At 39.1% G+C, this 14,072-nt stretch overlaps 1 protein-coding gene and 1 pseudogene across 1 annotated transcript; both read left to right on the forward strand.

Moving 5' to 3' along the window:
• The first annotated feature begins 1,527 nt into the window (after nt 1–1,527).
• On the forward strand, nt 1,528–11,386 carry LOC135639080 (serine/threonine-protein kinase BSK1-like; annotated as a pseudogene).
• A 1,277-nt stretch (nt 11,387–12,663) lies between these two features.
• On the forward strand, nt 12,664–13,542 carry LOC135639149 (uncharacterized). Its single transcript, XM_065152938.1, has one exon. It carries the CDS (start codon nt 12,664–12,666, stop codon nt 13,540–13,542), a length of 879 nt encoding a protein of 292 aa, XP_065009010.1.
• The last annotated feature ends 530 nt before the right edge of the window (nt 13,543–14,072 follow it).

Raw genomic sequence — 14,072 nt, forward strand, 5'->3', positions numbered from 1 at the left:
CTGCAGGCGACACCCGCACTGCCCAAGCCGCAGCAGTCTCAGCTCCACCAACGCAACGCTCCTTCGCCTGCCCCCGCCACCGTATCTGTTCTCTGCTTCCCAGATCACAAAAGCGGCTTTGTTTGCGTGTCGGCCCCAGCGGCGCGTACGGCACATCTTGCCACAGCCTGTACACGATCATACGCAAGCCACCAATGATTGGCCACTGCGAGGGGGTTTCACGGATCCCACCTCCTATTCTCTTCTCTCCCACCGCCAAACCCGTCACTGCTCTCTTTTCTGCAAGAATGGTAAAGCCAAAGTTGGACATCAAGTATCGACTGGCTGCACCCATTCGCTACTCTCAGCTCACCTCACCTCACCTCAATACCAGAAGCTTGTCACAAAGCTTCATTTATAGACAGCACCTCACACAGAGACTGCAGGCTGGAACAATAGCAGCCCCACATGGGAGAGACACTTAACAGGAGGTTCTTCAGGTGAGTCAGAATAGAAACAGGAATGATTCGGTGATGGCTGCGTCATCGTCGTCCGCAGCTAAAGTTCTTGCTGCGCAATATTATTTCAGCCCCCAGTAACCGTTACTGTTCAAAGGCCATAGCTCAGCTCGACCAGTAGTAAAACATTGACGGTGGAGTGAGCCAAGTGGTGGCTGGAAACTTGGTTCAAACCTGGCAGTCTCTGAGCCTTCTCTTCCCTAGAAGACTAGAAGCAAGAGCGTGGAAGTTTACCAGTCCCTGCAAGCACCCCAATAGAGTGAGGACTAGTCTGGCGACATCTTTAATCTCCGCTGGGTTTCTAGTTTTTCCCATTTCATTTCTTATCTTCAGCAAGATCAAGAACAGGTTCTTGTCTCGGAGGGTAAGAGCTGATGAGCCAATTTGTACATCGTCGGGTTGTTCTTTTTTCTCTTTCACATGGCACAAGCACTGGTACTTCGTTATTCCAGGCCCTGATTTTGACGTGAGGACTTTTCTTTTCTTTTCTTCAACTATGATTCGGGGGGATTAAGGATTAAAAAAAGTGTCGATCCAATGCATTGGGGTCATGCCGAGATGTAGGCAACTCAACCACTCGATCTTGACAAGAAAAAACAGTTCTTCAAAGGAATTATTGAGCAAGCTAAACTTCAACTTCAAGCATGCTACATTTGACAGAATTTTTTTGAATTTGTGGTTTTTGGAAGTAGAAAACTTTCTTCCAAAAACTTCGGAAACACAAAAAAAAAAGAATATTTGCAGATCCCGTAACAAGGGGCTCATGATCTGTGAGTTTGTGTTTTCCTTGCTGGTAATTAACATCTGTGACCACCAGAGTTACATATGATGCCGATAAGGGGTAAGCAACAGTAGCTGCAGGTACTCCAAATACGTTTTTCTTTGTTATGTCGATGCTTGGTCATTCAAAGGAATGGACTGAGAGAAGAGGCATAATAACTTGTACAAGTCCAAACTCCTATCAGAGCAAGAGGAGAGGAATAAAGAAGGAAGCACGCAGAAGCAAGCAAAGAGAGAGAGAGAGAGAGAGAGAGAGAGAGAGAGAGAGGAAGGAGTAGATCAGTAGAACTCTCCCTCGTCACGTTACCACTGTAAAGCGACTCTTTTTTTTTACCGTTCTCTTACGGTTTAACTGATGCATATTATAGGGGTATAAAGAGGAGAGAAGAAGTTTCCATCGAGAAAGGAGAAGCTTTTCGTAGTCGCCGTCGTCGTCACTGGTGGTGGTGGTGGTGATGGGGTGCTGCAATTCCTCCCTCCTGCCAGAGAACCACCCGGTGGAGAAGCGGAGCCACCAGAGCCTGCAGCAGCAGCAGCGCCGTCCGTCCTTGTCGCTTCAGGCGGCGGCCGAGGGCAGCGGGCGAGAGGTGCCGGCCTTCGCGCAGTTCTCGCTTGCGGAGCTCAAGGCGGCGACCAACGGGTTCAACCCGCAGAACGCCGTCTCGGAGAGCGGCGACAAGGCCCCTAATGTCGTCTACAAGGGCCGGTTGCAGAGCCGCCGGTGGATCGCCGTCAAGAAGTTCGCCAGAACCGCATGGCCCGATCCCAAGCAGTTCGCTGTTAGCTTCTTCCCCCTTCAATTTTTGTTCTAATTCCGCCATGCCTTGCTGTTTCTGGATCACCAGGAAGGAGAAAAATGTTGTTTTGTTGGGATTTATAGGAGGAGGCTTCGGGAGTGGGGAAATTGAGGCACAGGAGGCTAGCGAATTTGATCGGATACTGTTGCGATGGCGAAGAGAGGCTTCTTGTGGCCGAGTATATGCCCAATGACACCCTTGCTAAGCATCTCTTCCACTGTATGTATGCCCAGTTCTATGTTTCTCCCTGATCTGAATTGCGAAGCACTGCTAGTTATTGTACCTCTTGAACTGGATATTGCTGTTACACATTGGGGAACCTCTCCTTCTATTAGCAGCTACATGAAGTTGCAAAGTCATTCTTCGGTTTTGGAGGCTGAGTTTGTCATGCTTCCTTCTGCCTGTAGCTGAATTTTGATTTGGCAACCCCCTTTTTCTGAATTTGGTTAACTAGTACAAGATTGCCAAGTATGAACTTTGTGCATTATGGTAGAAAAGGTTGAGTGGCTTGTCAAAATTGGAAATACCAACTTTTGTTGATAGAGTAATAGATCTATGTAAATTGATCCCCATGACAATTTGGAAAAGTGACATGGTATCTCTGTGCTTTTAAGAAGTAGAAATAGCAAAAGATTAATTTCAAATGCAAGCAAAATCTGATGCATTTGTTTTTTTCTGTATGGTAAACAGCAACTAAGAAATATTTGGCTATTTCTTGTTAACTAGATAAAGTTGATTAAAAAAATTTGATAAATGACAAATGAGGAGGCTTCTTGGAATGAGAGAAATAACTGAATTCTTCAACATCTTGCATCTTATGTAATCAATCCTCATATGTTACGAATCGTTTCAGTTCCTTATTATATTTCTTCAATATAAAATAATTATGCAGGGATATGGAATCTTGTTTGTTTATCATAGTTTTCTGGACAGGGGAAAAACAGACTATTGAATGGGCCATGCGTTTGAGGGTTGCTTTCTATATTGCTGAAGCCTTGGAGTATTGTAGCAGTGAGGGACGGCCACTATATCACGACCTAAATGCCTACAGAGTCCTTTTTGACGAGGTCGCACATCTCTTTCTTATCAAATCATCCTTTTCATTAGTAACTGGAATACTGATATTGTAGGTTGACCTGTCTGAAGGGTATTTTTGGTTGGGCATCAGCTGTGATTCTCTTATAACGTAAAATGTTGCTGACACGAGCATGTTACTCTATATGAATAATCATTCAACTGTATGGCATGTTCACTCCATGGACCTTCTTATTTTGTAAATTTGTACACTGTAACCAAGTTGATGTTGCAGAGACGAGCATGTTCCATCCTATGAAAAATTCTTGCAACTTAATTGCATTCTTCATTCTATGATGCTTCTTATTTTGCAAACTTATGCACAGAAAATAAGATGTTGGTTTTTGTTAGATTATGTTGTGAACTTTGTTATTGTTTTTCTAATTGATAAAGTCAAGAGCGAACCCTTTGTGGTAAGGTTGCTCCCTTTACTCAATGGAGATCAGGGTCGAGTCAATATGGAATAGAACTTCTATAACTAAAGAACTAATCTTTCAGTGTGACAAAACTTTCAAGATCTGTCAAAAAGCTTTCTTTTCCTGGATTCTCTATCAAGGTTAAACTCTGGATATGAAATGTTAAATCTGTCAGCTTTCAGCAAAGAATCAGAGTCATGTTGGTACTGGTTAGCTAATTGCTTCGGTATGTTTTACAAAAAATTGGTGCATTCTTTAATATACACTGACAGAAAAAGCTACTGAGCTCCAGAAAACCATTCAAAACTACCAACTCTAATGTATGGTGATCACTGCATGTCTAGGATAAAGCAATATTAAATTCATTTATACATGTGTAACCAGGTCGTCAAAGGTGCAAATTCACAATCAGAAATTTGGGCAGAATTGACCCAAATTGTATGATCTAGCGACTCTGTTTCCGAGGAAAAGGAACATTTTTTATTTCTCTGAGGAAGATAACACAACATAGTTATTACTTAATGTTTTAAGATGCATGAATGAGTGAGATCAAATCTCTTATAGAAACATTTAGAGATATGTAATGCTACTGACAAATTTTATAGGTTGTCTCATTATGCTTCTGTCACAAAGAGCCCATAGCTCATATTTTTTCTCCAATGCAAACTCTTATGCGGCAGAAAACAATGAATCTTTTGACATGTATGTGTTGAATAAAAGGACAGAAAGGGAAAGGGCAAGCAATTATAGACTTTTCCAGTAATCTCATGAAATAATGTTTATTTGCTATTTATTGCTTAATATGCACACAAGTACCAAATTTACATTGCCCATGAGATGTTTTTGTATTTAAATTACTATTATCATAAGCCAAAAAAGTGTGTAAAGTAGGCAAATTATAAAATTAGTTGACGATTTGGTTCTTCCTAGCTTATACCTGGCTGCTTTAGTCAAAACCATTAATTTCTCTAAATTGTATCAATTAGGGCACAGATAGTATCTTCTCTAGTTCTTGGTTGGTTATCGACAAATACAAGCATGTCATCTTTTGGACTTTGTAAAAAAAAATTATCTCATTGCAATTCCCTTGAAAAGCAGTTACAAAGTTTTTCATCTATATGCAGGATGGTGATCCTCGGCTTTCTTGTTTTGGTCTTATGAAAAACAGCCGGGATGGGAAAAGTTATAGCACAAACCTGGCATACACACCTCCAGAATATTTAAGAAATGGTATTTTCTTATTTTTTATTGAAGATATCTACTACTGACTAAACTTGGGAGTTAGATTTAGTGCTTATCTGAAGTATAGGTTTGTGTATGTACTAGACACTTCCTAGGCATAATTTTGCTTGTGCTTCTTTTACTTTTGACTCTAGACCAATCAAAACTTGTCTACAGCAAGCTCAGGGAGTATCATTTTTCAGCATTGGGTATATGTGGATGTGTTCCTGTGATTTCTATTGGATCAGTACTGCTCAGGAAAAAGATTAACTATTCCTACAAGTATCAACTAAAATTTACTGAAATTCATTAGTGTTGCTTCTATCATACTGTGAAAATCATGGTCGAGTTTGAAGAATCTCATGTGGAGGAGCTATATAGACGCCATAAAGCTTGGTAATAATAATCAATTTTTAACAAGTTCCAAACATGGATTTTGTACTGTGAGGATTACCCTCAAAGCTTGGTAATTTCTGTGATACAATTCTCATGAATTACATCACCACTGTAATGTTCAGATGATGTAAGAACTTTTAATTTTCAGTGGTATTTCCATCAAATTTAACCATAAAACATATCAGAAGCCATCCAACTTAAACATAAAAAATACCATCTAAGAAGCAATAAGATTGTAAGGTTGGTACTATGATAATGTTGCTCCTGTATGACTTGAAAGACCAAGGTTCAAGACTTCGAGTCACGGAAACAACTGCTCTATATTTGGAACTGAGGCTGCATATATTGACCCTTCTAGACCCTTCAAGTTTCTAAAAGATCTTTGATACTGTGCCCAATCCCGAAGTTAGTTCGATACATATGATCAGCGATCAGGAAAATAAATGCAATAGGGGGTGGGTGGAGGCGCTTAAGAAGCAACAGGATATTGATGCATGATCTGTATCATCAAAAGTTGACCAGTAATTAAAATTATACCATATAGCAGCTAATAGCCATACGCCAAAGGCCCTAAATTTGCTTGAAAGAATAATTATGAGACTTAATGGGGTCCTTCGGTTTTCTCTTCGACATTGTCACCTACAGAGATAACTGACTTCTGTAAGCCCCAGTTCACACCTCACCATAGTGTTTCCTATTTTATTATAGATGGCCTTTGCTCTGGCACCATTAACAACTACCCAACAATACATACAAACCTGATAGCATTTATTTAAGTGGGCTCGCAACTGGGTGCAAAATGCCTAAACCAATTTAATACTAGTAGGCCACTTGGTGCATGCATAGAATTTATTTATTTATTTATGTTCTTTTTCTTATTATGGACCACTGAAGTATCACAATAATTTTCACTCAAATTTATAATTCATCTCAAAACTTGAAAAAATCCCTGAATTCCTCAAGGTGATATGAGTTTGTAAAGGTTTTATGAGATTGAAAACAGGAAGTGTTTGTGGACACTTATGATCTCTTAATACACACCACTTCACCAAAATACTGTATCTTTTTACAACAATGCTTGAGTCGTATGATTCCTAAAAATCATTGGATCTACAAGCACCTTCCTATCAACCATTAGTATATGTTATGACATATGCTTTCCATCTAAATTCTCTCCTTAAAGTTTACAGTTGTGTTGCTTTTTGTCCTTGATTCCTTGTCCCTGCTAAATTAGTGGTTCATTAACTTGCATATTAGGTCTTATATATCTTGCACACAATTAAAAGTAATTCTGAAATACAATTCATAAAAACCTAGAATCTTACCAGATGGAACAAGTTTTAGCCACTATTTTGGGCTTCTTAAAACTAAAAATGTCTATGTCATTTTCGATTCTGGTTTTGCGCTAACACAACTATGCAGGTTTTTATGCTTTTTCTTTAGAGGAAAAGGAAAATTAATTAATTAATTTCGAAGGAGCACCTCGCATCTAGTCCCATTTACCGATGAATGATGCTTTTTAGGATAATATGCCATGAGAGACACCGAATGGGGTTTTGTGCAACCTTTCTCCTCTCATGGTTCTGATTTATGACTCTTTGTATAAAATACAGACACCCGAAATTTCAATTGGCTATGCCACTATAACTTGAGTCTCACACCACCGTTTTTGGAATGGCAATGACATTTGTGGCACCCATCTTATCATGCGATAATAACAAATATTTGAATTTATCTCATGCATATAGTAATCATGTCTATATCTGTATGTTTTTATATACATGTACATTTGCACATAAAGACATATCTTCTTTTATATCTAAGAACTTAAGTGACAATTACTTGAACTATATTATTGACCTGTCAACCTTAACTTACTTTCCTAATATCTGTTTCCAAACCATTCTCTTCAGTTTGAGTTTGGTACTTCTGTTTCCCTATAATAACAGTTTGTTTGCCTTTGTTGCCAACTGAAGACGAAATGCAAAAGTATTAAGGTTAGTTAACTTGCCATTAATATTTTACACAGGATATGCATTTCTTCTTCCAGTCCATCATGGTCATCAGGACCATATCTTTAACATGTCATCTTGATAAATTTTTCTAATGGTTGATTGGATCATTTGACAGCTTTGGATTCTTCCTTAGCAGCATCAGTTCATTCTTGTCTTCTAGTACGTTTACTAATGCTCTGTTAGTAGGACTGTGATTTATACTCTACTCCACCTTGAATATTGCATGATTACTAGGAAATACACGAAGTTAAAATTTCATTCCAAAGAACTGTCTCTTTTATCCTATGATGTCCTCAAGTTGGTTGGTGAAATTTGTTAGTTCTCTTTTGTTTCTGTTAATCAGTGCTTATGGAATTACTCTTTTTAGGGTGGGGATCTAATGAAAAATTTTTAGTGAACACTGTTTGCCTAGGGCTTTTATATCTTTTCTTGTTGTGATATCTCGATTCATATATATTAATTTGGATTTGGTTCTGCTCATGAACTTTTAGATACTTGATTCATGTATCATGTAATTAGCTTTACATATGCAATTTTATACTGTCAAAATGAACGAGAAACAAGTCCACAAGCAAAATAACTGAAATCTTATTGATCTCTGCAGGGAGAGTAACTCCAGAGAGTGTCATATTTAGCTTTGGCACTGTCCTTTTGGATCTTCTCAGTGGAAAGCGCATTCCTCCAAGTCATGTTAGTATTTCTTTCCTTTTCACTTTTTGTCTTTTAAGTATTGGCAGTAGGACCTTCAGAACTTGTCACATTAGAATGCAAAGATTAGTAGATATATCCTTGTTGCATCAGAACTTGACATTTGCAAGAGGGTAGTAAAATTATTAACATTCTGTAAATTCAGGTGAAATAAAATGGATAGTGCTCCTAGAATTGTGTGATGTTAATATTTCTCTGACACATTAAGAAGCTCATACAAGAAAAATCGTAGAGGCTCTTGCATATATGGTTTTATATTTTTGGCAATGGAGAGGCTCTGAATATAGATAGTCAGAAAATTCAGGATAGTGTATTTGGTGGATCCATGGGATAGATGAGATATTTAGTGATAGGGAAATAGTTATCTTAACATACGCAAGGAATATTAAAGATGAATTTCCTATTGTCAAAAGTTTAAGAAAGATTTTGGAAAACCTAATGCAGTGTTGCTAAGAATTTGTTCTAAACATCTAAGGTTATTGTAGATGAAGTCTAATATTTTGCAATATGCTAGTACAGTTGCAATAGGATATATCATTGATATCAACGATTCTGTGCCCTGGTCGTTGATTGTCATAGCAATAAATCTGGTGGTAATTTTATCTTTTACCAACTAAATTGTACTGATGAAAGTTCTTGAAAATCATTTAGGGTCTAAATTTAAACCAAGTTCAGGTTTATTTGTAAAATAAATAACCTATTAGGTTATCTGTCTTGACATATTAAATATTCATTTATATAACTAGACTATAAAAAATTATTTGATGTGATTCAAGTACATGGTACAGAAAACTTTATGAACTCAGTAAAAGGAATATTTATGGAAAACTATGTAATTCAACGACACAATGGTTTGAGAAAATATAAATGAAACTGTTGGATGTAAGGAGAAGTTGGTGATATTTATAGATCCCTGATATCATATGCATTCGCTTGAACATTTTTGTGCACATACAAATTTGTGATTTCTTTTAATTAGTTATTGAGATTGAAGTTCTTGCAGGCTCTTGACATGATAAGAGGTAAAAACATCTTAGGCTTAATGGATTCACACTTGGAGGGAAATTTCTCAATGGAAGAGGCAACAACACTGGTTGACCTTGCTTCTCAGTGCCTACAATACGAACCTAGGGATCGACCCAACACAAAGATGCTGGTGGCAACACTTGGTCCATTGCAAACCAAATCATAGGTACAGTCTTCTTTCAGCTTCTATTCAAAGCTAAATGAGTTAGACTAGACCTGGATATGGGTAGTTTTGATTGGGTGTTTTTACCCATCTCTTTTGTAGCCTCTGGCTAGTTGATTAATAGATGTTTTCTTCCTTTTCAAAAAGAAAAATAATTTGTGAATTGGCATAATGTTTTGGCAACTCAAAAGGTATAGAAACTTCAACCTAATCATTGGTATGATGAACCTGAATGAAGACCAAGAGATGGTGCAGTCCCCTCAAAAACTGAAGCTTACATTTTTGTTTTGGTATGGGCCTTTGGCAATGATTAGTTCATTTGCCTCCTAGAGGCTTCCTAGAGGCCTGCTATGACACTTGATTGGATGTTCACAGTTCACCAGATCAATGTGCAAAGGCTTTTAGTAAATGGGTCAGGTCTCAATGAGGTCATGTTGACTTGACAGGTTTAGATTAGGATTGCCATCTCTAACATGGGAATTATCTCTTAAACACTAAAGGTTTAGTGTTTTGCTCTTCAATTTAATGGAGGATTGCAAAGTGCTGTTTTGTTTTTTGTTGATCATGCCACAAATGTGTTGAAACTTGATTTCTGCATTTGAAGTTTGTTCTGGCGTGGCATAATGCTTTTTGATACACAGGAACCATCTTATGTTATGTTGGGTATTGAAAAGCATGAAGAGGCCCCTCCAGCTCCTCAGCAACCTCTTTCACCAATGGGGGAAGCCTGCTCCAGAATGGACCTTACTGCCATCCATCAGATTCTAGTAATGGCACACTATAGAGATGATGAAGTAACTAATGAGGTATCATTGCAATTTTGACATAAGAGATTGTCTTCGATTGCTATTTCAAATATTCTGTTTATAGTGAGGCCTGTTTCAGTTTGTACAGTTGAATATGATGATCGATAATATTCTCTTCCTGGTATCAGTTATCATTTCAGGAGTGGACACAGCAGATGAGGGATATGCTGGAAGCAAGGAAGCGAGGGGATTTTGCCTTCCGTGATAAAGATTTTAAGACTGCAATCGAGTGTTACTCTCAGGTACTTCTCTGCCATAGAATCAAAGATGAATTTTGACCTGATGAATTAAGCCAGTTTCAATCAAAGAGACCAACTTAATGGCTCATTGTTTGGGATGGAATTCTATTGCACATAAAAGTAAATTTCTCCAAGTTGTCAATCACCCTAGCATGATGCACCTAGCTACCATGACAAATCCTATAGCCCTGTCCATGGGATGTTATTTCCTACTCCTCACTATGTCCGATACTAGTCAAACCTGATGAGATAGTTGACCTATTAACTTTGTTGAGTTTGAATTATTGGTCAAAATACCTAAACTCAAGTTAATAATATTATAGCCATATAATCCCTTTAAGTCTATTCGAATTTTACACACTCTCAATGTGAAACTAAGCCGGTTATACATGGTGATGGTAATGTTCCTATTGCTTTTTCTTTAGGGCTTCTATCTGCATCTTCAGGTAATCTGACTGAATGAATATACTCGTCAAACATGTGGATACTGATACCTTTTTTCTTTTCCGTGATAGTAGAGAAGTACTACTAAGTTCAGATTATTTTTACCCTTCCCAAGTAACGAACTTTTATTAGCCGTATGGTCTAGTGCATATAAGTCATTATACTATGCAGATTGCACTCCATCACAAGTCCTACTAACTTCAGAATTTGAGAATGAATTCCTCATGTTGATGTTATCACTGCCTATTTTTTGCTTGCAGTTCATAGATGTGGGGACAATGTTCTCACCTACAGTCTATGCAAGGCGAAGTCTGTGCCATCTCATGTGTGATCAAGCCGATGCTGCTCTACGGGATGCGATGCAGGCACAATGTCTCTACCCCGATTGGCCCACCGCTTTCTATATGCAAGCAGTTGCCCTGGCCAAGCTGAACATGCAGGGGGACTCCCTCGACATGTTGCAGGAGGCCACGGCTCTAGAAGAGAAGAGGCAGAAAAGTGGTAGAGGTCCATAATGCACCTCTGCATGCTGTACTTGTATCTTGTCCCCATCACTTGGTTGCTGATTTGAGTTTAGCCATCATGTGAAATCTGTGATTGTGGTGCCATGGGAAGATGTATTATAGGGAAAGTGCTTTGGTTCAATCAGTGCATTTGGTTTCCCATTGCCTGGTGTATTCTTTGGCCCAATCATTTCCTGGTTGATTTTTTTTACCTTTATGTTTCTTTGGTTGTTACATTCCAATTTGGACCAAGGATCGATATCCGATGATATAAATCGTACCAGTGTCTATTTTGTTGTCATGTTCCAGTGATATCTGTTAGTATAGATCGCCCAAACTCTGGTAATCATACAGGTTTCATGTTGATATTGAACCTTGGTTTTGTAAGTTATATATGCCTTAATACTTTAGGTGATATTAGATGTGATATTGATCATTCATCGCAATCTAAGAATACAACAATGTTGTCTCTTAAGGATATTTCTTCAGATCAGTAGAAGGCATACTCGCATGCGACTTGTGGAGTCGGGAAGGGAGTCTATTAGATAAATCTAAGATCTGAAGACTGAGGATATCTGTTGACTTGCCTGCTTGTATGTTACAGATGAAGTAGGTTTAGTACTGTCACCTGCAATTGTACATAGAATCTCTTCGTCCAATCTACAAAATTAATGTCAAGTTAGCTTTTAAGGAAGAATATAAACAAATAGAAAATCTACCTCTCTAGTAAATGAATCAGAAAGTTCTAATTAATAGAAGGATGTGACATTTCAGGTCTTCACAATGGAAAAACATTGGCTGGATGATGAGAATGAAGTTGAGCACACTTCTCACTCAACAAGGAGAGGACACTGCAGGCACAGTATAAATTCGAAACTCATGAATGTTGCCTCATATAACAATATTAGCATGAATGATTCATTGTTGGGGAGACAATGACAGAATATGATCCTCATGCACCAGCAGCATCAATGCATCATCAACAAAACAAAACAAAAAAAAAAGCAGTAAATTAGTCACAACTGGTCTCATTCTGCCACCGGAGCAATGAATCATGTTCTCTCCGGCGACAGCAACACCTGCTATCATGCATGATTCTCCTTGTCCTTTCAATGAACCGATGCAAAGCGACAAGCAGATATATTTAATGAGTGGCTGTGGAAACCTCTTCGATCCTTTCACTAGTTGTGACAGCCGATTCATCAGAATAGTGCAAGCCAAATGCCAACAACGTGGTAAACAAGCGGACACGAAATTTGACATGTGAAAGTTCCGTGCCATCTTTCTTTATGCATCATGAATTTGCAGCCACCAAATCATTAGATTCATTGAAGCTGGTGTTAGATCTACAGTGGGGGCGTCACTTTCGTGGCCACTTAACTTGCATGATTGAGGAATCCATTAGAACATACACCTTTAAGTCACATGGCGGCATAGGTGGAATGGATTCTGTGTGTCTCCCTTCAATTCGCCGTGTGTTGTATAAGTAGTGGATGCCAATAGAGCAAGCCACACTCGATCTTGCTCCTCTGAGAGAGATAGTCTAGCCCTAGAAATCACAGGTGAAACAGACCAGAGATGGCTGGTTCTGCAGCAACGTCGGACCAACCCTTCCATGCTCGATCCATCAGCCTGACCTCGAGAACTCACCCAATTGCGCTCAGAGTGGAGGAAGAGCTGCACAAGTTGAAGACGGCTGCGACTTCGAAGTGGTCGTCAGCAGAGAAGGTGTGCAGTGGATTGAGAGGTGTTGGCGACCTCTACAGTTCCGTGGGAGATCTTCTGCGCCTGCCAAGTCTTGAGCGGGCTGTCTTCAGCTCCGCCCAGAAGAAAAGGCTGGAAGAGGAACTGGAGATATCTGTCGTGTTGCTTGATCTGGTTGACAACATGAAGGATGTGCTGGTTGCCATGAAAGACCATGTTCAGGACCTTAGCTTGACCCTCCGAAGACGAGGCAACAAGATCACACAGGGTAAAGAGCGCAGACACGCTCTCACAGGGAAGGAGCTGCAAAAGAGTGTCAACAGGTGCTGCAAAGCGTCGAAGCAGATGGATGAGAGATGTGGATCGTTCGGGACATTGGATAGGGATTCTGATCTATCGATGGTTATAAGAGTACTGATCGAATCAAGAGACATCACCCTCTCTGTGCTTCGCTCTGTCCTGCATCTCCTGTCCACGCCATGGCAAAAGCAGAAGGGAAGGAGATGGTCGATCATTTCGAAAGATATGCAGAAGAGAAAGGTGGCTTGTGAGAATACAGACGAGCTGTCATTCGATTCTTCTCTCCGGTGCATCCTAAACAAACATGTCGATGATGAGAGGATTCTGCAAGCGCAAGAACAGTTGATGGCAGCAGAGGATACCATTGAAGCTGTTGAGACGGAGCTACAGAGCTTGCTTAGGAGACTTATCCAATGCAGAGTCTCTTTTCTCAACATCCTCAGCCTCAACTGATCTCGCAAAAACTTCCACCATTGGCAACATGTTTTGGAAGGAACTGTCAATGCTCTCCACCTTGTCCAATTTTTGTAATCCGGATGTACATATATATAATGAGTAGAAAGCTTTGTTGGCTGTGCTAGATCAAATTCTCGCTCTTTGGCTTAGATCTTCTGGTTAACATGCAATGATCTTGACATATCACACAGTCATAGACTTAGTTTTATCTAAATCGTGCGCGATACCTTTTTGTGTTTATCCACAAATTAGAGAAAATATTTAACTCAAATGTATAAAATAATTATTTCAACAAACACATGATAGATAATGCAATTTACGATTTTACAAGTTTCAAGACCTATGACTTTAAAAATGATCTGTTGCACAACAAAACAACAAATCAACGATGGATAATATCCTAAAGGCCTTTCCAATCATATATCATTATCCTAATGGCCTTTCCAATCATATATCATTGGAATAGCTCTTAGGTACTAGTTGATACTATGCACGAAGCTAAAAAACCCATAAAATGATTACCTAGA

Source organism: Musa acuminata, chromosome BXJ3-5, assembly GCF_036884655.1.
Source record: "Musa acuminata AAA Group cultivar baxijiao chromosome BXJ3-5, Cavendish_Baxijiao_AAA, whole genome shotgun sequence".
Lineage (NCBI taxonomy): Eukaryota > Viridiplantae > Streptophyta > Magnoliopsida > Zingiberales > Musaceae > Musa > Musa acuminata.

Coding starts and splice junctions, on each gene's coding strand:
- LOC135639149 (XM_065152938.1), top strand. CDS start 12,664: ATGGCTGGTTCTGCAGCAACGTCGGACCAACCCTTCCATGCTCGATCC.